The sequence below is a fragment of the Momordica charantia genome (genome assembly GCF_013281855.1).
Source record: "Momordica charantia cultivar OHB3-1 chromosome 7 unlocalized genomic scaffold, Mcharantia_2.0 BLBB01000007.1, whole genome shotgun sequence".
Taxonomy (NCBI): domain Eukaryota; kingdom Viridiplantae; phylum Streptophyta; class Magnoliopsida; order Cucurbitales; family Cucurbitaceae; genus Momordica; species Momordica charantia.
Genome location: NW_028275165.1, coordinates 19,881,044 through 19,906,187, shown reverse-complemented (window position 1 = coordinate 19,906,187; position 25,144 = coordinate 19,881,044). Strand labels below are relative to the sequence as shown.

At 30.2% G+C, this 25,144-nt stretch overlaps 4 protein-coding genes and 1 long non-coding RNA gene across 7 annotated transcripts; 2 read left to right on the top strand and 3 right to left on the bottom strand.

Moving 5' to 3' along the window:
- Positions 1-2,976: 2,976 nt before the first annotated feature.
- On the bottom strand, positions 2,977-3,742 carry LOC111009595 (protein RALF-like 33). The gene has a single exon (XM_022282729.2). The coding sequence runs from the start codon at positions 3,700-3,702 to the stop codon at positions 3,325-3,327; it is 378 nt and encodes a 125-aa protein (XP_022138421.1). The 5' UTR covers positions 3,703-3,742; the 3' UTR covers positions 2,977-3,324.
- Positions 3,743-8,097: 4,355 nt separating this feature from the next.
- On the top strand, positions 8,098-10,170 carry LOC111009905 (small ribosomal subunit protein eS21y). 3 transcript variants are annotated; one of them, XM_022283140.2, is made up of 4 exons: positions 8,098-8,195; positions 8,520-8,612; positions 8,705-8,837; positions 9,918-10,170. In XM_022283140.2, exons 2-4 carry the CDS (start codon positions 8,563-8,565, stop codon positions 9,981-9,983), a joined length of 249 nt encoding a protein of 82 aa, XP_022138832.1. In that variant the 5' UTR covers positions 8,098-8,195; positions 8,520-8,562; the 3' UTR covers positions 9,984-10,170. The 3 variants fall into 3 exon arrangements, with proteins under 3 accessions (XP_022138832.1, XP_022138833.1, XP_022138834.1); XM_022283141.2 differs by having other exon boundaries at positions 8,132-8,195; positions 8,517-8,612; XM_022283142.2 differs by lacking the exon at positions 8,098-8,195 and adding an exon at positions 8,203-8,254.
- A 3,972-nt stretch (positions 10,171-14,142) lies between these two features.
- Positions 14,143-15,597, bottom strand: LOC148210507 (uncharacterized). Its single transcript, XR_015792111.1, has 3 exons — positions 15,306-15,597; positions 15,055-15,130; positions 14,143-14,303 (listed from the first exon to the last, which is right to left on the bottom strand). It is a non-coding gene; the product is annotated as an uncharacterized LOC148210507 (long non-coding RNA).
- Positions 15,598-17,873: 2,276 nt separating this feature from the next.
- Positions 17,874-20,307, top strand: VAMP724 (vesicle-associated membrane protein 724). The gene is made up of 5 exons (XM_022283120.2): positions 17,874-18,201; positions 18,868-19,009; positions 19,107-19,227; positions 19,866-19,928; positions 20,025-20,307. Exons 1-5 carry the CDS (start codon positions 18,012-18,014, stop codon positions 20,172-20,174), a joined length of 666 nt encoding a protein of 221 aa, XP_022138812.1. The 5' UTR covers positions 17,874-18,011; the 3' UTR covers positions 20,175-20,307.
- Positions 20,308-24,131: 3,824 nt separating this feature from the next.
- Positions 24,132-24,977, bottom strand: LOC111009808 (flowering-promoting factor 1-like protein 1). Its single transcript, XM_022283017.2, has one exon. The coding sequence runs from the start codon at positions 24,864-24,866 to the stop codon at positions 24,534-24,536; it is 333 nt and encodes a 110-aa protein (XP_022138709.1). The 5' UTR covers positions 24,867-24,977; the 3' UTR covers positions 24,132-24,533.
- Positions 24,978-25,144: the final 167 nt, after the last annotated feature.

The following is a 25,144-nucleotide window of genomic DNA, read 5'->3' as shown; positions in this document are numbered from 1 at the left end:
TAAAATTTCACGATCAATTTAATATTTTAAAATAGCACAATTTTGTTGAAATTTTAGCTTGCCGCAGGATTGAAAACACGTATTTGGACTTTAGTTCAGATAGGATGAGGATGAGACTTACTTCAAATTGACTCAGAAGAAATCCAACTCGGCACATATATGAAAACATGAATCTCACCAACATAAGATTCGTTGAACACCATATAAAGAGCACCAAAAACAATGAAATAATGTTTCCCAAACCTATTAAAGGTGTGGTTCATTCCTCGTGCACAATTTCCACCTACCTAATTAAGCTTGGTTTGATGCAAACTCAAATTAAATCCTAATTTAAACTTCAGAATGCACCGATAAAAAGTTATGTTGTCTCAATTTTAGACATTCATTTCATATTAGTTTTTGATCTACCACTTCATCCAAAATCCTGTATTAATCATCACGATCAAAATTCAAAAAATAAATTATAGTATATAGTATAGAAACAACAACAAAAGCCAACTTACAAAGAGAGAGAAATTATAACACATTTGATTAAATTTATGCCAACTAATGAATTTTCTAATACTTTTTATTTGTTGTTATGATTTAAGCGGAGAGTTTGAAGCCAAGGCCAATACTAAGAGGAACAACAAGAAATTGGGACGACAATCACGGTGGAATTTGGATGTATGGAGCCTTCGCCGAAACAAACGAAACGACATGTCGGCTGGGTGACGTGACGTGTGTGCCATGGGTAGTGGGCCCCAGCCGCTGTAATTTTCCAGCAACGTTCATATTTGTCAGTAAACTAAACAATAGCAAAGCATGCACCGGAGGCCACTCAATTTATCAATCAACCTGTAAAATGCTCGACTCTCTGATTCTCTGATATTTCTCCACGTGGCATAATCCTACCCGTGTCTTCAGTTGCCTTTTTTGGAGTTATAAATTTATAATTGAAATCGAAATGAAATATTTGGAAAATTAATCATCATCAACTCTTAAAATGCTTTGTAAAAAAAAAAAAAAAGGAAAGCAATGAGAAAAAACTCTATTTGTTTTTAAATTTTTTTAAAATTGCTAATTAATTGCAATATTTAGGTTGCATATAAATATATTATCTATTTGATATGACACGATGATATTCCATTGAAAATTTAATGTTTCTAAAGATTTGAGGTCTACCTAGAAGATAAATTGATATTTTAATTATATACAAAATATTAAAAAAAATTATCTTGGACATGATACTAATAATAATAATTTGTAACTTTACAAATAGTAAAATGTTCATTTATTAAACTATAACGTACATATATATATTTCACTTGGGTTAAATAATTTACCTAAGTAATTGATAAGTATTAAAACAGTTTCTTATACCAATTAGAGTATAGTTCAACAAGTTAAAACACATATGTTCAACTAAGAGGTTGTGAGTTCGAATCCCAACTCCCACATGCTGTACTAAAAAAATCCTAGCACTGCTTTCTAAGAGCAGCGTGTCTATCGATTTCATTACAACGGTTTTCTCGGAATCATAATAATCTATTATTATTCAATCGTCGAGATTGAAATAATATAATCAATATATTAAAATTGCGATCGAAATAGATGATATAATAAAAATAGAACGAAGGAATCAAAATTGTTACTTTTTAGAAGTGTATGGATGAAAATGGAGGAGTGTAAACTATTATGATAAGTAAAAATCAAATTAAGGTACATGGAACAAAATAATATTTAAATATAAAATAAATAAATAAAAATATGAAAACCCAATTCAAACCAAATCCGCCTTATCTAATTCCGATTTTCGACGCAGAAAAGTGGAAATATAACGAGACGCCGGAGTTCAAACGGATGAATTGAAATTTAAAAATTAAAATACTGCTCATTCATTGGGAAAAAGAAAAACAATTTTCTAAAAAAAAAAAAAAGGGAAAAAGTGGGCCCCACAACGTGGTGGTCCCAAATTATATACCTTCGAGAAGGCGAGGGATTCACGGATGCTAAAATGACAGCGACACATACAAGGCACTTAATAACAGTGTAACCAAAAAGCGAAGATCCCATTATTAAAGACGGGCGTGGAAGTCCAATTCACAGGGCCTTCAGTGACCGCCATGTGAGGTTAACTCATTAGCCTGATTCCGTTGCCTGCCTCTTAATCAGTCTTAGTTGGAGTTTTCGTCATCACTAATTGCAATCCAACCTTCACATGCTTGGATTTTAGCTCACATTTGTTGTATTGGGTACAAAATTAATTAAATGATTTTTTAAAAACAAATTGGATTATATAATTTTGAATTTCATGGATAATTTCTTTACATAGTTTTATTTGTAATTTTAAGGAATAAAAAACGGTTTGAAATTCAAATTTAATTAGGAGAGTATGGAAGATTAAGAAACTAAACAATTTCAGCTCATTTGGGTAATTTTTATGTTTATTGTTTTTCTTTAATTAATAGAAACACAATTGCTTTTTTCTTTCTTCCTTTTTGTTATTGAGGTAAAACAAACGGAAATAAATCTGGTAATGTTTGTTGTTTTCTAAAATCTTAAATTAAAAAAGTAAAAAATTAATATGAATATTAAAATTTCAAATTAAATATTAAAAAATTTTATGTTATATTTATTATACCTTTTATAAATAGAAAAAGGATAAAATAATGTTTCTATCAGTTAAATATGAACACTAACTTGATTTTGTTGTTTTCAAAATTACTAAACTCTTATATTTTTAAAAAATTAGAAATTAGAGAAAAAAAATGAAATTACTAATACTTTTAACTTGAGCTCAGACTCATATGGACAATATTGAAATATATATATATATATATATACACACACACACACTAAATTCGTTACCCAACAAATATTTTTTTTTTCAGAAAACAAGAGTGAAAGATAATGATAATCAACGTAGAAAATCTGCATCCATTCGGATAGCCCAATCTTGACAGCCAAAAACTCAACCAACCAAAAATAAATAAATAAATAAACGAATAGAAAAATTAATATAAAATGAACAAATAAAGAACTAAAATAATGGCCCTGCGAGTTCAGCAAGATCCATCTGTAAAATACACTACACAAATGCTGTGTTCCTACCACTGTATTATCGATTGCAAACAAGGACGAATGTTTCTGGAAATAACCAGAATCAGCCACGAAAAAGGAAAATAAATCATGGAGAGAAGACTCAGAAACAGATGTAGATTACATTTTCAATCATCAGTATGGAGCTTATTACTCAATCGACATGTATATTCAGTATAAACACACGAATTACTAACCGATAGAACACGACGATGAATCTAGATAAAAAAAAATCAGGTCAAATTAGCTCCGGCAGCGAGTAATTGCGCTGCAACCGCGGTTGTAAGGATTCGCCTGAGCTCCGGGCTGGCAGTTGTAGTAAGACGCGCCGCGGCGGGAGCAAGGAACGCTGTTCCTCTTCAGCGCGCCGTAGCTGATGTACCGCATAGTCGCTAGAATTCGCCGATTGATCTCCGAGTCCATCTCGAACTCCGTTCCGAAGCCGGAATCGTCTCCGGCGAGCAGGCACTCGGCGATTGAGCCTCGGCACTCCGATTTGGCCGGCACGTAGAGGAGCTTGTGGTCGCCGGAGAAATCAGCGGCCGTCGCCGATGAGAGCAGAAGATGAGCGGCGAAAATGGCGAACGCCGCTAGGAGAGAAGAGACGCGTGAGATTTCCATTTGGAGGTTCCGTTGATTTCGAGAGGAACTGAGGGAGGGCTGGTCCGTGAATATAACTCAAGCTTTGTACAGAAATGCCGCTGGTTTTTCAATTAATTACCGATATTGCCACTGCTTTTTCATCAATTACCGAGATTGCCCCTTAACCTCTACGCGCCTAGGCTTACGCTTACCTTTCAAAATTATTATTATATGGATGTGAAGAAATTTATTGGCACCCACTAATAAAGGACGAATTCAAACAAATGATAAATAAATAAAAATAAAATATTTTTGGCATTCCCTTTTAAATTGTTGCCGGCCACAACCGAAAAATAGGAAAAAAAAAAGTTCATTCTTTTGATCAACTGGTTAATATTGTTAATTAATAAATAATAATTTTAAATTTAATAAAATTTCAAGATATTACATGCCAGCTAATTGGTTTTGAATTTTTAAAATTATGTAATCTAAAATTATTTGTTTATTAAAAAAATTGACCTGATGAAAAGTTGACATTTTTTTCGGCAAAGGAAATAAAAGTTGACATTGCACGTCTACTGACCAATACGCATCTATTTTTCTCAACCAAAGAACAAAAAAAAGCCCAATACGCATCTTTTAAAAAAGCTTAAGATTTTTTTCGGAAAAAAAAATAGCTTAATATTATTTTTTTCCCTAGTTTTGATTATAAGTTGTGTATCCCATTTAATAGATATATATATAGCTAGTTAACTTATTTTTGTTCAAATTCCGCTCAAAGAATTTCAATTCAAATTATATTTGAATCACAGATTTTTCAAAAATACAAACTTTTCTTTTTGTAATACATCAAATAAGGAGGTGGAGATTGAACCTCCGACTTCAAATAATTGAGTTAGATACTTGAATGGTTCATCAATACTCACGTTGGCAAACACAAACTAGATTTGAACCAATGGAATTGTTAAATATTTGAGAGTTATTTTATAGATTTGGTTAATGGAAAAAAAAAGATAATTGAAGTTATTAATTTTTTTAAAATTAATTTTAATCAATTAAAATATTTACATTAGTAACTTAAATCAACCAAAACTAATTTTGACATTCGCGGTAAACTAGTTAATTAGTACAATTATCGAGTTCTATTTATGTTCTCTTGTTTTTTTAGTACGAAGAGGATATATTCAAACTCATATCTTGGTAGTAGTAAATATATGTCCTGATCTAAACTCATGCTGATTTATTTATTATCTTATTCATTCTCGTCAAGATTAAAAATCCCATCTCCAAAAAGATAATAAATCCTATAGTTGATGAGATACTTTGATCTGTGTATAATAATTAACTTGTTTGAACAAAGTGTACATTCTTGAAACAAAACATGAGTATTTTTTTAATAAAACATATTAAATGAATGAATGAGACGGCATCAGGAGGTACATTCATCTCTTGAATGATAATACAAGACGTTTTATTCAACGAGCCTTTGTAACCAAGTATGGTGTAAATTCAAATATAAAGCGAGCTTGGTGAGGATACGAGTTGTATGATTTCATTCCCAAGTAAATTAGCGAGACAATCGAGTACGTTTATCTGTATTTAACTAATTGTTAGGTTATCATTCTTAAAAAAAAAAAAATCAATTGTTAGATTATATTTATTATTATTATTATTATTATTATTATTTTAAGAAAAATTGTTACGTAATCTAAGTAAAAGTATACTGAAAATTCATAAAGAGAGCCTCCACATTTCTAATGACTTTATGTTCCAAAAAAATCTTTAAGTTCTTATTATCATCCTTGAACTCTCATGAAAATTAAACCAGAGTGGGCTAAGATTTAAAAATATATCATAGGCTTCAAAACTAAAATAAAAATTAGAGACATTTTCACTGCATAAATTTGGGTTTGAATTTGATTTAGATGAGGATATTTTCGTAAAAGTTCAAAATTATGTGGTCTATTTGAAAATACATACTTATTTTACACTTCAGATAATTAAATAATTTGAGTTTTATAATTAAAAAAAAGGAATTTCAAATAATTTGAATGAGAGAGAGAGAGAAAAAAATGCAGCCAAGAGTTATAATGATACCATAAAATAATAATAATGAAATCCAAAAGAAAATGGAAAAGCATGATCTGTATGTGGTGGTAATGCCAGTTAAGAGGACAGCAAATCATGACAAAGAGAGGTAATCAGGTACGAGTACGCCGATATTTTTATGGCAACCCAATGCACACGTGTCGAAACGGTATTTGCCACCCTTTTTTAATACATTTTTTAAATGTGATTTGGATTTTGTGATATTTAATGGAAATAAAAAAATGACAGAAAGGAAAACCCTCTCATAAATGGAAATATTTGAATTTGGAATTTGCAAATAGAGAAAGGGAACAGAAGGATCTGTGACTAAACGCGTGCGGTAATTTAAGAAGGCCTGTGTTGTCAACGTCACCCCAACGTGTTGTAAATGTATTTAAGAATGGAAATAATTTAGGTAATTTACGATAACAAAATTATGTTTATGTCCTACCTGAAAATTTGAAAATTCATTAATTAAAATATCTATATTTTTGTATTTTTGTATTTTTGTCTCTCAGTTTTTATATATTTAACGGTAACAATAACAAGATCTGACTTCACTAGTAACTAATCAGATATTTTTTTCTTTAAAATCTCTTATATCTTATGTTTTTTTATTTTTTTCTCTCTATTAACTTGAAAAATGTAAAAGTTAGCCAACTCAAGCATTTGAGATTCAAATTCAAATAAGGTATAAATGCATTATTAACCAAATTATGGTTGAATTAAGCACTCTAAACATGTGCCAACACCTGCATAACTTAACGATAATTGACATGTATTCATTCTCTTAAGGTTGGAGGTTGACCCATCATATTTCCAAATTGTTTTACTAAAAAAATAACTTATTACTATCTCGATTCAACTTCTTATCTAGATTATTTAACTAAAAAAAGATTAATTATGGCCGAGTCAAATAGTGAATTAAAAAATGAACTACGGGTAATCTCCTTGTTGGTTTGTCTCTATACAAATTAAGGAAGAAAAAATATTTTTAGGAAACTAGCCTTTTAAAATATTCTATCCATTTCGCCCGAACCTTAAAATTTAAAAATTATATGTGCTACAAGTTATAATGTATAATTTTGGGATTTTTTTAAATACTTTTATTTAAGTTTATTTTTAAAATAATACGACATTAAATCAAATTGGAGAAAAAATGCTTATTTTGAATTTATTCCAAATATATTACTTCTGAAATTGTTGAGTCACACTTGATCGTCTCTTAATGGAAGAGGTGAGTGAAATGTGAATAAGTGAAACGAGTTTATATAGTCTCAAAGAGCATGGAAGCATGACTCGGACAGCCAATGGTCACAAACCACTAAGCTGAAGCCTGCTCGGCCACCATGAAACTCGGGACGGCCTTGGTCACAAGTCCTGCTGCGAGGTGATTGCACCTCCACGAGAACTAGTGCATAACATGACAACACTTCCACTTAAATAGATGATGTGATCATACCTACACGGGAATCAAGAAAGCGAGACTTGACAGTCGATGAGATGAAGAGACGACCATGCCATTTTAAGCAGTTGGTCGTTTCTTAGAGACGACCATAATGATGTGACGTTCTATTAGTGCCACGTCTTATTTTTTAAAAAAATCAAGACATGGTTGTTTCTCTATTGGCACGCATTTTGTGAGACGGCCACAATGACGTTTATTTTTTTAGGAATAAATAAAATATTAGATATTATATATTAAACAACTGTTTTAGAACTTTAAATTCAGTTGTGGTGCAGTAGATTTTTAAACTCCTTATCTACTCGACTACTTGAGTTCGAATCTTGATAGATCCGTTTTTCATTGCCCGAACCCACGACCACTAAGTAATATTCATAAAGGTTATACTGTTTAATATATAATAATATTTATTTTTTTCATAAAAAATCAATATTATTGTAATCGTCTCTTGAATAAACGAAAACAAAATGTATGCCAACAGATGATCATCTCTCGAGAGACGACCATGTCTTGATTTTTTTAAAAAATAAGTATTATGGTCGAACTTAAAACTATAGTATATGACAGATGTTTATTGCCGCTCCTATTAAAATATCATACTTCTCTATAGATATACATTTTTTAGTTAATAACGTAGAGGGTGAGATTTGAACATTTCACTATGCTTGTTTGGCATTTGCACTAGAAGTTAATCGAGCCATCGTAATTAATTATATTATTTAGTACGGAAATATAGAAGCAACAATATCTTTAAATAATATCATAAATATGTCATATCTAAAGGGTCTAATTCGGTTGAAATCCTCTTCTGGACCTCAACGGCCCAATCAAGATATGGGCTCCATATAAGAACGTAGACACTTTACCTTTTTGGGCCGCAATACAGGCCCACAAATGGCTCGTATATAAGAAGCTAGGGTTTTAACCTAACCCTAAGAATACTCCTCCCAACATCCCTCTCTCAGCAGTCGGCCGATTGGTACGTCCTCTCGTCTTGTTGTTCATCTCGCTTGAATCGATTATTCTCGGATTTCTTTGGTAGTTTTCTTACGCTTCTACTCCCTGAAAATCATCAACTAGTTTTTCGACTACTTTTTTTACTTCCTCTTCATCGACTGTGTGAGCGAGAAATCGATCTGTTATCTCCGCTAAACTTGAAACAATATCTTATGAATCGAACGCTGAAATTGCATCTTATTTTGTGCTGTGTACTTCTGATTCCTCTAAGCGTTTGTTCATATCCATATGATGGATTAGAAATCAATTTTTGACGTTTTAATGCATCGTTTCATTATTGAAGCAGGTTTTTCTCCAGATCTTTGACGAACTTAGTCGCCGCAGCCAAAATGCAGAACGAAGAGGGAAAGATCACGGAGCTTTACATTCCTAGGAAGTGGTAAGTAACTTAATCTGCACAAAACACTGGTTGTTTTCTTCTATTTGCTTTTTGGATTTTAACTTTATAAGAACTTTCGTTGTGAATTTCAGTTCCGCTACAAATCGGCTCATCACTTCCAAGGACCACGCCTCGGTTCAGATCAACATCGGTCACGTCGATGAGAATGGCATCTATACAGGCCAATTCTCCACTTTCGCACTTTGTGGTTTCATCCGTGCTCAGGTTCTATTTCATTAACCATGACTGTTTATGTTTCTGGATAGCTTGTCTATCATATAATTTCTCTTCATGCTTCTGTTCAGTACGCTTTTACGTGATTTATTGTTCTTCATTTCGTTAATTTTGTCTATCTTGTAACTGATTCACTGACATACAAACTGATAATGTTGATTAATTTACCTCCCTAAAATGTCGTTAATCAGTAATGCTTCGATTGAATATTCTGCAGTTTCATCGTAGTTTTTTAACTTGGTGGTAGTCATTAAACACCTTTTACGATTCTTTTTGCTATGCTATTCTGTGACTTATGGCTCTTCATTACATTCTTCTTATTCACTAACTGTGTCTAATTCGTCAGACATAAAAGCTTTTTGTAATTTGAAAAACTCTCTGTTTGTTGAAAATTTTGATTTGTGTTTCATTGATTTGCTTCTTTCTTTGTATTATTAAAAAGACTTGTTGAATTTCTACGCCTGGTACTTTCTTGGGATTATCTTTGTTTTCAAGGTAGTTACATTTATCTACATGCTACAGTGTTACTGGTTTTAGTAGTTTTAAAGTCTTCCTTATATGCTCTTCGATCATATGTAGATTCCTTTATATCTATAATTTTTTTAAAAGAGTTGGGTCACAGAAGATAATGAACAATTATAGGAAACTTGAACTGAAGTGTTAATATATCATCTGTTAATTTATTATTTTTGTCAAAGTCAAAATGGACTTAAAAGGAAATGCGGGAGAGAAATAATGCATCATGAGAGTGAAATATATTATTGCTGATTTCTTAACAATGTTCTATTGGATTTTAGAATGCTCTTTAAATATGTTGATACAAGCAATTGTAGTTTTAGAAAGGGGCAACTAGTTTTTTCGACCTCTCAAATTTATGTACATTTAATAACTTTTGCTTATTTTTTGTGTTTAATTCAAAATAGATCTGAATTGGTTTTGTTAACACTTGTCCCATCTCGATATACAAGCTGAGAATGACCTATGTTTAATAATTAGCCTTCTGTGTCAAATATTTAGAAGCTTAAAGGATTCACTTAGAAACTAATGTTTGAGTGGTTTTATACTGATCAGGGAGATGCCGACAGTGCTTTGGACAGGCTGTGGCAGAAGAAGAAAGCCGAAGTTCGTCAACAGTAGAAGAATCCAAAATTTCTTTTCCCCGAAATTTATTTCAATTTACGGTTAGTTAATATTGCGAACATGAACGTTGAGAGCCTTCCTTGACCTCTTTGAACGCTTCTAAAATTGTAGTGCTGCTTGGAACCTCCATCGCTGAGGTTGGTTTTGATAATTTATTAGTGGATTTATCTTCCAGTTTTTTGAACTCCTTAAATAGCCGTTGGAATTAGTGATATATAGCAAGTGTATTATTCTTTTTTGGTTTAGGAGAATTTTACCTGGGTCTTTTCTAACTCATTTTAATGAACTCAAAGTTTGCGGTTCTCATCTATGAAATTATAAATATTTGATAAATTTGTATATTTCAGTTTTGCGAATTTGGAAAATACATTTGATATTTTATGTGAATTGCAAAAAGGTATTAAATTTTATTTTTGTTTGACGGCACTTCGTCTTCCATTTTATACGTATCCCTAACATCTTACTTTTCCCAAAACTTTTCTAACTTGGATCACTTTGTCTTCCAAATCAAGCTTCAAGTAGAATCTTATAGTTGATATGAAAAAATAAAATTAGAATCTTATAGTTATTCAAAGAAGTACTGCATTTGTTTTTCCAAAATCCAAAATATTATCTTATATGTTTGATTTTTACTTTAAAAAACAGTAAAATAGATCGAAGTAAAAAGTAAAAGTAGGAAGCTGTGTCAAATAAGCTTACAAGTGTGGTATCTAATTATATGAAGTACCTTAAGAGTGACATTCTACAATTTTTTTAAAACCCAACATAAGAACTATCAAATTTTATAAAACATTTTCAAATCTAAACCCAACTCAATTTACAAATTACAGTAAATGTAAAATACTATTTTAAAAAAATTAAGCATAACTTCTTAATTTAGATTAAAATACCCGACTCAAACAATAGGGTATAAATTTAAAAAATCTAACATCTCAAAAAGGAATGACTCCAATTTTCTGTATCTTGTTTTTCAATGCAAAAGCATTCTAAAATTTGAAGGTAGCCATTCAGAGGCAATACAAATCAAATAAGCGTACAATTCACATTCAAAAGATAAGTTCAAAAGCTCTTTTATAGCTTGTAAAATGAAAACAAACTTTTTAAAAACAAGAATTAAGAAAGAACCAGAATTAGGTTTGAATACTTTTTTTAATTAGAAGTCTTTGAAGTGCAGATCTTTAACATTTCTTCCAAGTAAGCCCCACACACAATCATTAGTGGATTGAAATTCATGTATTCAATCTTGAAAAGTAGAGTTAAGAGTTAGACCCTGTTTTAAAAGTTTACACGAATACAATTAGTTAATATGAGAAAAATAATATAAGATTATTCAACGTATGGTTCAATTTGTTAAAAGTGGACTTGTATGAAATAGTTTCTTTGCCATGTAAAAATTAAAATCACTAATTTTATTTGTGTAAACTTTTGATGGAGGTTGTGTAAACTTGTGTAAACTTTTAAGTGATTTTACAAGTTTAGAATTCAATTAATGGATGTTGCAAAATTGAAAAAATGCAATGAATCAAAAGATTTTTTTTAATGGAGAAATTTTATTAATGAAAGGATGCCTCTTGGGCTACCTTTGAGTTATCTCTCCATTACGTCCAAAAGCCATTGAGGAAAAAATTCATTTTCTTTTGTTTCTTATATTTGATTTCCATTGTTGTAATTGCAAAACAAATCCATGCATATAAATATACACACATATATCCAAGGGTAGAGCAAAGAAAAAAGGATACCCTCTAAATTAGTCTTAAATTAAAACTATATATATAAAAAGATTGAAAATTTTCTCTCTTCAATGCCCCAATATTTTTAAAATTGGAACAGTATATACACAAATTAGAATGTAAAATTTTTCCCATTCCTACAGAGATTCCTAACTCTATATCTAAAACTAATTCTAAAAGTTAGGTGTTCAGATTTTAGGCATTTTACTTATAAAAATAATATAAAACGTTAATTTGATCTTTCCCACAATATATAGATTTTTTGAAAATGTTTAAATATAATTTAAAAGAAAATAAACAAGACAGAATTCGATTTAGCATGTATAGTCATTCGAACCGAACCGACCCGAATCAGCTTGGTTTGGTTTGACTTTTCGGATCGGTCCAACTCCTTTCCCCCCTAATTTTTATAGATTGTTTGTATTAGAGGTATTATTAGAAAATCATATCTAGAAGACAGAATTTATCGATATTTATCGAGTTGCCGCCGTAAATACATGACTATTAGTACAGTACAAAATTTGCATTACTATAATTATTATTTGAATCACCCTAATATATTAACTATTAGTATAGACATGGCCTAGTTTAGAAGAGACAAAAGCCCGATTAGATCTAACTTTGGAAATTGGTCTAAGGAACTGACCCTGACAGTGACAGACTGTTTTCTTGTTGCTACTTTTTTTGACCAATGAGTTTGCTGTTCTCACCAAATATTTAACCAATCGGGAAAAAAGTAAATTGAAGTTGGTTTGAAATTATTGGTTTGAACACTCATTTGTCAGCATCTTCAAAAAATATATATATATATATATATGTGTATATATATAACTATATATATATATATATAACTTTTAATACAAATATACGACAATATTTCAAAAATGAAATGTTATACTAATAAAGTGATGGAAAAAAATTAGATAAAAGTGAAAATAAAGGAAAAAATAATCAATTTTAAAAAATATAGAGACTAGAATAAAAACTTTAAAACTAAAATTAATAAAATTCTAAAATTGAAAGTACATGAAAAAAATAAATTAAAAAAATAGACCAAATGAAATTACTTTTAAAAATCGAGACATTATTATTGTATGCACTAAAATTACTCTTTTAAACTATGATTTTTGAAAAATAAAAAACAGCCTTAATTTAATCTAAAAAATGTCATTTGTGAGAGTTTACTAAAGCGAGGTACAGTAGAAACTTTTAGGAAAGTATTATTCTAAAAAATAATTTTTTAAGACCAGCTATTCTCAAATACATTCTCTTAAAATTTTAACTCAAAAAATAGAAAAAACAATTTACTAATTAATTTCCAACAAATTCTGAAGCTTATTCTTCATTTATACAAGAATTGGGCGCTGCAGAAATACGTGACTTGAACTATAAAGAGTAGCAATTATTTAAGAGTTCATTTAAAAAAAAAACAATATTTAAGAGGTTTAAATACTATTTTGATTCTTTGTATTTTTTTTATTTTGCTTTATTTTAGTTTATGTATTTTCAAAATATCTATTTTTATCTTCTTACTTTTAATTTTTATTTTTCTTAATCTAAGTACTCTCAAAATACGTGTTTTGATCCATGTACTTTACCAATTTGATCTAAATTTTAACACAAATATTTTACACAATGAAAATTTTGAATATAAAATTTATGACTAAATTTCAAGAAACTTAGTTTGTGAATTGTTATGCTAAATTGTGATTAAAAAAAATAAAAATTTATGGACCAAAATTTTCACTTTTCACTTTTGAGAAGTACAAAAACCTAAACAAGAATGTTTTCTCTAGTAAATTTCAAGATATGAAAAAAGAAAAAAACCATATATTATTCATCAGTGGCTTTCTAATTAATTAAAACAGTCAACTAATCAACTAGACAAACATAAACTATGCTTAAAATATTAAGCATTAAATTGAAAAAGATTAAAAGAGCAGACTTCGGTAAATTTAATCATTCTCATTGAATATAGAAGAATCAGAATAAAGATTAAAAGCAATGTCAATGTTTTTGAGAAAGCAATGTAAACACGGTAAAAGTCATAACATGCTTTATTTATGGCCAAAGAAAAGATGTAATAAAATTAAAATAGTTAAATAGAGTATTCTTTGACGTCCAATTAATACATTTGACTTACAAATTTAAAATTTTCATTTATCGATGAACCATGAACGTACATTTAATCAATAAACTATTTTACACAAAAGAAAATTTGTACTTTACTTGAACTCAAAAACTAAATTTGTAGTACAAAACAGCAGATTTTAAGCATAGATTAGCAATAGCTTTTAAGAAATAATATTGAAAGCTACTTTTAAATTAATTTTTCATAATAATGCAACAAAAAAAAAATTAAGTTAAATTCAAGAAGTCACTTGAGTTGAAATAATAAAAAGATAATTCAAAATCATCTTCTTCAGTTCATATAATGCAGTTTCATTTAATATCTATGATATAACAAAACTAACGTACCTCAAACGAATCAACGAGAACTTGTGTTTGGCAATCTTGACAGTTCCTCAAAATCAGAACAAAATTGGTCAGATCTCGAGCTTCAGTAGCTTTGATGTTGGCATCGAGCCTAACATTCCGACAATGAGAATAGTTAATGAAGTATCTTATGCTTAACTTACTATTTGATCTTTGTCCTTTTTTTGTTTTAATCTCTTTGAAGTTTCATGAGCCGGATTACATCAAAACAAGTGGACAAGCAAACAAAAGGACTGAGAATCAAGAAAAATAGAATAAACCAAATGGAATGCCGTCATTTCAAGCCAATTGGACCTCGATCTCATTCTAAATGGAGAGACATAATATCATGATATTGAATTTTATGAATGCGAAAATAACTTGCACAATCTGTTTAGAAACTGTAAATTTTTTTTCTCGACTTTTCATCATAATTGCAATTAAACAACGTTTTCAATTTAGTAAACTTGGATTGAATACCAATCCAAGATTAATCAATCAAGGGACAATAAACTGTCTCTAATACTAACGCAAGCAATAAAACAAAATAAAGAATAAGAAAGGAAGAGGCCAGAAGTAGTCAAGAAAACAAAATTCAGCAGGAGCCAGAAATGTATTTTGAGTTTTTAACCAACTAATTCGACATAGCAAATCTACTCCCTCAAATTCAACTTAATTCGTTAAATCATCGTGAATAACCGTATGTTTGAACGATCAACTATTTTAGGAATACGTGTTTGGCAATCGAGAAGATTGCATTCATAATCGGAAGCATAAGCTCGGATCTCGAGCTTCCAACAGCTTCATATATATTCGCAAACATTTCTAATTAGAAAATTCAAGTCAGTTAGGAATCGACTCACTCGAAACTCCGATGAATCGCCCTCTGTTTTCTTGTTTTCCTTCAAAATTCTCTCTCGACACAGCAGCATCCAGGCACTACAGCAATTACGCAAAAACACCGATGAACATAGAGAAATCAAGAAAGACTTCCTCATAGAGCAGCGGACGACATGGACACAGAGATAGAAGATGAAAACGCAAACGCGGTGCCGATTTACAACATGAACTTACAAATCACATTTCAGAGGATAGTGAGAGAGGAGAGACCGACCTGGATGAGGAAGAGAACGAGGAGCCGGATCGAGAGCGCCTCAATTCCATTTGAGATCATCCGTTCAAAACTCGAAAAATCTCTTAGCGGAAGTGCTGCGCGAAGTATTTATAGCGAACAATCACGAGATTGCGGTGGAGAATCATCGTTCCGTCGATTCGAGCGGAAATGGAAGCGGGAAATTCGATTTCTGTGCACTGCATTTTGGCGGGCTATTGAAGAAACGTAGTCGGATAAATGAAAAATTATTTGTTTGAATGATGAATTATATACGCTAAATTACAAGTTTTCAATAAAAAAAGAAAGGTCTAACTTTTCTGTATTTTTCTTTTTAAATTAAAGAGTCCTTAAATTTGGAGTGCTGTAAATAAGTGCTGACAAGTATGGTTTATGTTTAATGAACTTTAAATTTAATAAATTCATCCATTTTAATAAAGTTTAGAGATTGATTTGACACTTTTACGGTTGAATTTAGTAGATACAAAATTAGAAGTATAATTTATTAGATAACTTTTAAAATTCAAAACTAAACTTGTAATTTAATTACAACTATATTTTCATGCAAACTTGAGTTTTTTTTTTTCACTTACGAAATTAAACAGGCATTTTTTGAAAATTATTATTATTCGATTGAAATTATGTCTAAATTTTAATGAGATATATGAGTAAAGAAGATGAATAAGTGTCGAAGAATTAAAAGTTATCTCGTGATACCTTTTAGTCAAAGACAGGTGCCAATTACAGTTGAGTTTGGAAACATAACTCTTTTATCGTGGAATTAAACCTACTATTAACAAAGCTATGAAATAAGTTGCGGTAGTTAAACTTTGACTTATTTCTTGCTTGCTTAAGTAGAGAGAGAATTTCTGATTTAATATTTTGTTTTTTTAAAAGATAGCTTGTTTTTATCGCAAAAACTCAATAAAAATATGCTTTGATTTTTTTTTCCCTTTATTTGTTTATCGCATTTTCAAGATTGTGTACAGTTATTTCTTATACTTTAAAATACTTTTATTGGGTAAATGAACTTTTAACTATGTATTTTATATGTCTTAGGACATTATTTAATTTGTATCAATTTAATATCCAACACTCACACACTACCACAAATATAGCTTTTAGCTTTAAATGATAAAGCTAATATATAGATCTATTAAATATCTAAATACACTCAAAATATACTTGTCACTTAATATTTTAAAAAATAGTAATTTTCATGCTACAGAAGCGTCAAGTGTCAAGTGACAAGTTAATACATAAATCTATTAAACACAATATTTAAAATAGAAGTATAGAGTATTTTAATATATTTTTAACATATATAACAAATATAAAGTTAGAAAAATTTCAACCCGACGAGAGAAATAAAAAAGTATGTTTTAAGCATTGAGATTGTGTCAGCATTTGTTATTTATTTTAATACCTTTCATCTGCAACTACTAGTTCAGTCTTAATAAGCCCCATATCATTTTATACTCAATAAAAAAGAGAGACAAACGCTTTGGAATATATTGGGTGGTTAAAAAATATTTTTGTACCTATAATTTTATCGAGTAATTATTTAGTACATCAATTTTGATTCCTAATGAATTAGTTATTGTATTATCGAGTGGATAATAATTTAGTTTCAAATTTTAATATGTGACAACTTAATTAGTATAGTTTAAAATCTGTAATAATTTAGTATCTACAATGAAAAATCTCATTAAAATTAAGCGTGTCGATTTTTATGGTATAATATTTAGTTTTCGAAGTTTATAAATACACTTTGTCACTAGTCATCTACATATATAGGAAATCCTATTAAATATTAACAACAATTTTTTTAAGATATTGACTAAGTCAATACAAATTTTAAACTACAATGACTAAATGGTTGCACACTAAAATTTAAATACTAAATTATTAAAAATTAAAAGAATACACCAACTAAGTCGTTAGAAACGTTGGAATTAAATAATTCAATTAAAGTAAAAGATAAAATTGATTTTTAGATGTATTTGGAAGTTATTTCACATGACTAAAATTATGTTTACAATTTTTTTAAAAATTAATTATCATTCGCAAATATTATGATATATTTGACACAGCCTTTGTATTTAAAATATTAATTATGTTGTAATGGTTAGGACGTATTTAAAATATGTCAATTACCGCTAAACTATGTTTGTTTTAATGGTAATTGACATATATCTCCAATTAAAAGGAGGTGAGTTTGACCTATCCTATATGTTGCACTCGAATAAAGACTACATCAATCCGGAACATTCTATTATTATTATTATTATTATTATTTTTAAAAGCCGAACATGCTATTATTTGATTATTTTTTTATTGCCGAAAGTTATTTGTTTATTTGCCACTTTTAAGTTCTTATTATACGACACCATTACGTAAACTGAGGACCAAATCTTTGATTATCTGACCTTCCCTAAGTGACCAAATCTACCACTAATAATAATATTAATCAAAGTGTACTAAAATAAATAGATAATAAAAATAATAATCAATTGGGGAATTTCATTTCTTCTTCTGAAAGTAAAGGAGGAAAAGAAAAAAAAAAACCAAACACGGCCTTTTATTTATTAAGCGAACGAAAGTGGTTTTCTCCTTTCTTTCCAACACGGCGATCTCGCTGGATTTCGTCCTGTTTCCTCTTCGTCCGAGTTGACTCAGTCACTCAGTCACTCGCCGCCGCAAAAGAAGATGAGTCAGGACTCGTTCATCTACAGCTTCGTGGCCAGAGGAACCATGATCTTGGCCGAGTACACCGAGTTCACCGGAAACTTCCCGGCGATTGCGAATCAGTGTCTCCAGAAACTTACTTCTTCCAACAATAAGTTCACTTACAATTGCGACCACCACACCTTTAATTTCCTCGTCGAAGATGGTTATGGTAAGAATGCTTTATGGCCACTTCTTGACTTTGATTTCTTTACTTTTCGATTTCGGTATTTTCCGAGCGGGGAAAATCGAATTCCAGCTATAAATGGCTGGATCTGGTCCAATGACGATTGAGTTTCTCTTATTTGACAATATTTGCTTTCAATTTCTTGTTAATTTGCACGAAATCATTAGGGGAAATCGAATTTGGAACTGTACTGTGTTGTTGATTTTGCTTGATTGCGGATTTTTCGCTTAGGTGAAGTGAGCTTCTGTGCAGAAACTTCACTTTACGGGTTGCAATTAAGAAAATATTTTTGGAAAGTTGTTCTAGCTTTCAAAATTTGGCTAAGAATTTAGAACTGTTTTTGAAGTATACATGGCCAAACAAAGGAAAGTGTTAGTTAATGAAGCATAATTTTTCTAAAAACAGAGAACTAAGAAACAGAAACGTAACTAGCTACTTCCAGGTTCTCAATGTGAGAATGTTTGTAAAATGTCATAAGTGCTTTGTAATTTTATCATTTGTTGTGAATGGCTTTCAAATATGACATCAAAACATGAAGTTTCTAAGTTTCAAATTTGTGAAATTTTTGTTTCTTCCTTCTTTGTTTGTAAGTTCAAGAAAATCTCTCTTGTTTTAACCCCATATATATGGTGCCTTCATGGAGTTTTGCAGCTTACTGTGTCGTGGCGAAAGAATCTCTCAGTAAGCAGATTTCCATAGCCTTTTTGGAACGGATGAAAGCCGACTTTAAGAAAAGATATGGGGGAGGCAAAGCCGATACTGCTGTTGCAAAAAGTCTCAATAAGGATTTCGGGTAAGTCCGTACTTGAAAAGCTTGATTTCGAACATGTATGTGTATGTTTGCCTGAGTGAAGCATATCAAGATACATACTCTCACTGGCTCTTTTCAGGCCAATTATGAAAGAACACATGAAGTATATCATCGAACATGCGGAAGAGATTGAAAAATTGATAAAAGTGAAGGCACAAGTATCGGAAGTTAGGAGTATAATGTTGGAGAATCTCGACAAGGTAAATGATACGCTTGTGCATCTGGAAATGTTCTGCATCGCTTGTCTCTCTAATCTTTACCACATGAAATTTATCATTGTCATCTTGTTATTTAGATCTTCGGTTCGAGGATAATCACCACGAGGAGTTGGCATAATCGAAAGAGAGTCATAAAATTGAATACTTATGCATATTTTTTGCATACCTTAAATCTTCAATATAATTTGCTTAGCTAATGTGTGTGTGAAACTGAAAATGCTTCTTGGAGTTTCATTTTGTGGTGGATGATTTATCTATCAAACATGGTAGATATCTAATTGTGGTGTAAGTTATTGAATCGAATCGAACCAAACCAAACTGTTCGACTATGTTTGTTAGTCAGAAGTCATTAACTTTGGTTTTGTCGATTTGGTTGGTTTTGGTAGTTAGTTTCAGTTGGGTAGTGAGTTCACCGTTCAAGGTAGATCCATTTTACTTAGTTTTTCAATTCTTGCAGACTGAGTCAGTTCAACGTCGACCTTTGCGAAAACCCGACGCTGAACCAACCAATTAAACCTTGAGCATCTACGCCTGTTCATCATCCTTTTGACAAAGTCGAGATTCCCTCACTTCTTTTTCTCTCACCATAATCCTTATGAGATCTTTCCATGTCCTTTCAGGCATTTGAGAGAGGGGACAACATCAATTCTCTTGCTGACAAGACGGAAAGTCTTCGGGAGCAGGTAAATCGACTGAACCCCGCCATTTTAATAGCGCATATTATATCAGTATAAACGAACGAGACCCGAGAATCATCGAATTTATCCTGATATCAACAGGCTCGGACTTACAGAGGGCAAGGAACTAAACTGAGGAAGAAGATGTGGTATCAGAATATGAAGATAAAGCTAGTTGTTCTTGGGATATTGTTAGCTCTTGTGCTCATAATTTGGGTTTCCATCTGCCATGGATTCAACTGCTCCAATTAGTTTGTACTGTAGAGAGAGAGAGAAGGGCTGAATTGAAAGGGGAAAGTTGTAGGCTTGTGTTTCCTTGTCTGTAAGATCAATGGGCTTTCCCTTCAACATTGATATATTTTTATACATGTAAGTTTCAATTTTATTGGGTGCATTTTTTCCTCTTTTATAATAGAGCTTGGGTTATTAGGATGATCAAAAGGTTAAACTACATGTGAGAATTCTAACCTCTAATCTTTTGGTCGAAGAAACTAATTATGTTTAGTTTGATGGAAGAAAACCTTTTGCTTTATATTTAGATTTAAATATGTTTTTAGCAAAAATATATTAAATTTATCATAATCCATTAATTTAAAATTTTGATTCAATGGTAGTTTAACACTAAAGTAGGAGGTTACGTGATCGAACTCTAATATTATTCCTTCTGATAACTATGTGTTGGAATTGATAAATTAAAAAAATTTAATTTATAGTGACTCGTCAGAATAAGTTTTTGGATTTAATCGTAATTTATTAGTTTACTTATCTAGTTATCTTCAAAATTTTCTATCGTTGGTTCTCTTTTTCTTCATTTCTCTTTATTGAATATATATATATTTTTTAACAACTTTAATGAATGGTTTCCTTTTTTTGTTCTTTTTTTTCCTTGTAAAAAAATTGTAAATATATATATTCTTTTAAAAGTAATTGTATGTTACAGATTTTTTTTTCTAAAAAATGATTATAAATATGATAATTTTTTAAAAGTTGATATTTGCTGATTAATTTAAGCATTAGTAATGAACACGTTTTATTTTGTATGATAGTCATTAGGCAACCTTTCCAAAAAAGATAGTCCTTAGCTAACTCAGAGAAAAACGAGTTGACAAAGGCCGAAAAAGAAACTGAACTGGCGACGGAGTACTACCAAGTCTGGATCATAGGGGGCGATGGAGACAAACGACTAACGTGAGGTTGGAGCATTAGAATTTATAATAGTGCTGGTCTAACCAATGCATCATAAATGAGAGAAATTTCTCGTAGTCCTTGCTATTTGATACTAAATAGGTCGGATGATATTTTGGTATATACTATCATTCAATTTTTTAAATATTTGATATGATATTATATCAGAATAAAATATTACCACAATGTAAATCTAATCGGTCAATCAAGTTTTTTAAAATAAGTGAAAAAAATTCAATTTTTATTCAACTTAACCGGCTGTACCAATTTTCACAATAAAACTTAGTTAACTGTTACAATCTTGATGTTAAATTTGAAAAGGGTCACATTCTTACCTCTTAATAAGTTTTTTTTACCAAATAATATAATCATTAAGAAAAATATTCTCAAGTGTATTCAATAAATTATAAAATATATTTGAACCGAATGGATAGAATTTTAGAGAAAAACAACATTATAATTGATTTTTTTTAAATGCATGAATTTTGATAGAGTTATAAAATGGTTTATTTTGTGCCGGGATCAAATTTGATTTTATGCTCATTAAACTTGGTGAATTTTTTTCTTTTTCTTACATGTAATAAAAGTTGCAACGTTTATCCACGATTAGGGTGATTCGATGAAATTGAAAGTTTAAGACAGATTATTTATTTTATTTATTTATTTTAACTAAGTTAGACCAAAAATTGATACAATACAATATGTCAACTTCATAGGTAAAAGTTGATATTTTTTTCCTTACATAATTGGCCATTAAGAGAATGGGATCAATTTCTTTTACATTACTAAGAAAAGATTTTCATCTCAACGAAATGGAATTGCCACGTGGTAATAAGTCATATCTTAACTAACCCTCCTTTTTTTTTTCTTTCTTTTTAATTTTCTTTTTTCATCCTTTGTCCTCCAGAAAATTATAAGAATCACGTTGTAAAGTATAAGTAATATAGAGGAAATTCGTTTGAAAATATATATATATATATATATATATATATATATATTTTTTTTTTTTTTGAGGAAATTCCTATTTGGAATTCTTTATTAAGGCATTTACATATTCAAATTTCCTCTTGATTTTGAAAGCGAAAACCAAACTACTAAAAGAAAGTAGTATAAAGGAAATAGTTTGACGGACTTTTATGAAAAAAATAAAGTATGATTTGAAAGTCAATAAAGATTTTGTAAAATTTTAATTTTAAATAATGAGAAAAGGAAAAATAAATTATAAATAATTTGATCTTTAAACTTTTAAAATTGTCTAATGGAACATATAACTTTAAAAAGTGTTTAATAAGTTATTAACAACTTTCAATGTTACTTTTAATAGACGACCCTTTGAACTTAAAACTATATAATGCCTAATAGATTTTTATCTTTAAAACCTATCTGAAAAATCAGAATTTATTAGGCACAAAATTAAAACGGATAAGATCTATTAGAAATTTAGATACATAATTGAAGTTAATAGGCTCACATTTTTTTAAAAGTTAAGGAAAAACTTATTAAACACAAAACAAAAAGTCCAAGAACTTATTCAACACTCTTTAGACACAATCTTAAAATTGAGAGATCAAACTTATAATTTAACCAAATAAGTTGGAGAAAAAATCAGGACACTATGTAAAAAATTATTACTAAACACTCTCAAAAAACACAAAACATTCTCTCAAAACAAATATTGTTCAGTTAACTAGAGCTGGTGTAACATGCTTATGTTTTAATTGAGGTGATTAAAACCCAAGTCCCTAAGCTCATTTTATAAAAGTTGGAATACACCTACTCATTGTAGTTTTCGACGTGGGACAATTTCTACCTACTTGGTAAGCACACTCTCTCGTTGTATCTTTCGGATAAACCTCAATTCTAATATTTTGCCAAAACCTAACGGTATTGTTTCTAAACTAATTGCGTAAAAAAAATTTTCAATTGAAATTAGAATATAAATATTACATGATAATAAACGATAATGCAAAAAAAAAAAAAAAAAGGTTAATTACTTCACTTCAATTTGAACACAGAGGAAGATGACCCATCTATTCAAATTAGATGGGTTTTGGTTCAAGGGCATGCCTGCTTTAGAAATGAGAGAGGGAGAGATCCCCTCTTATTCAGATGCCTTGTCGCTGTCAATATTTGCATGAAAATTAAAACTATCGCTACATTAGTTTTATCAATGATACTAAATTATATTTTTTTTATGTAAGTTATAAATTTCCTAAGAAAAAATAAATTAATGTTCTAATCCCTAACTTTATTTATTTTTTTTTTGAGGGAATTCTAATCCCTAACTTTAAGTAATATTTATGGAGTAAAATACATGTTTGGTCTCTAAGTTTAAAAACTCCATCAATTTTGGTCTCAACTTAAAAATTTAGTTTCAATTCGTTCATTGAAATTTCAAGAGTGAAATGTTTGGTCTCGAAGTTTGATTCTAGTTTTTAATTGGTACTTAAAGTTTAAATTTTGTTTTTAATTGGTCTGTGAGTTGAGTTGAACGTTACTCGACTTAATTAGAGTTGGCTGAATTTTTTAAATTTGACGACCAAATAAAAACAAAATTCGAATATTTATTTCAATCTAAATTGTTAATAAAGTGTAACTGAATCAATCAAAACCACTCAACTTAGCTTAATAGAGTAAACCTTTTAGTTTAATACTCTGAAAAATGCACATCGCTATTGGTTTGATCTAGTATTTTATTTTAAAAGTAACATAATAAAAGCAAAAAAGAAGTAACCCATTCTATACATATTTTACATTATTGTTATTCTTCCTACTATTAAAAAAGATAAGTTTGTTTGTTTTTTTTTTTTGAGTACCAAAGGATAAGTTTGTTACAAAGCTCATAATTTTAAATTTTGGATAAAGTAATAATAATTTAATATAATTTATATATAACTAATTTCCCATAATGAGAAACAAAAATAATTAAGTTAAATCCAAAGCCCTGTCTATCTTTTTTTTTCCCCCTCAACATATATATTAGATTAAGAAACATCCAAATCACAATGTTCCAAAATAGAAAACTTCAGACAAAATGATAAAATCTTATTCAAATAAAGTTAAATTTCAAGTCTTCAATACACAATCAGTCTTGACATCATAGGCACAACATCTCTCAAACAAAATAAAATCAAACCAACCTTATTGTTTATTCTCACAACCATAGTACCCAACTAAACCCCAATAAAAGTGAAAGAGAATATAAATCAACCTGAGTGACTGGAACAACACACACCTGACAACAGACATATTCGAGAATATGCATCTGGGAATATACCGTCACGCTGTTGTGACAGTCTGGTTGAATAATTTTTGTAGTCGAAAATGAGAAGGCGAGATCACACAAAACAAAACAAAAAAACCTTAAAATAAAAGATGGGAGAGAATTTTGTTTTTGTTTTTGTTTTTTTTTTATGGTTAATTAATTTAGGCATCTTTAACTTCGAAGTGGGATCGATTTTTGACGACGATGTCGTACATGTGCATGGATTTGAATTTGGCGAAGTCTTTTGGGAGAGAGATGAGATGGACCGTTGATCTCTTGTGGAATTGCAGCATATTCGGATCATCGTAATAACGCTCCCAACCCAACGTCATCAGCTTCTGTTCCAGCCCGGCGTATGACGTCATCACCTCCGCCGTCGGAATGTACACCAGAACTTTCCGGCGAAGTTGTGCCGCCCGCTGGCCGCCGTCCGCCGCCTCGTTTTTATCCACCAGCCGAACGACGCCGTTTTTGAACACCCAAACGCCGGACATAGTTTAAGCTCTTAAGACTCGAGAGAGAGAGAGAGAAATCAATCAATTAAGAGGATTAATTGATCAATTGAAGAGGAGGGATTTTTGGCTGTTGGGATTTTGGACATTGCTTTCGAAATATATATAGGGAGAGAGATGGAAATTAAAATAATAATCACTAAATAGTATTGCTTTGTTGTTGGCTTCTTTAGAAATCTACTCAATCCCAAGTTTTTTTTTAATTGACAAAATTCTTTCTAATTAACTCATGTTCATTCCTTTTAATAAATTATTTGCAA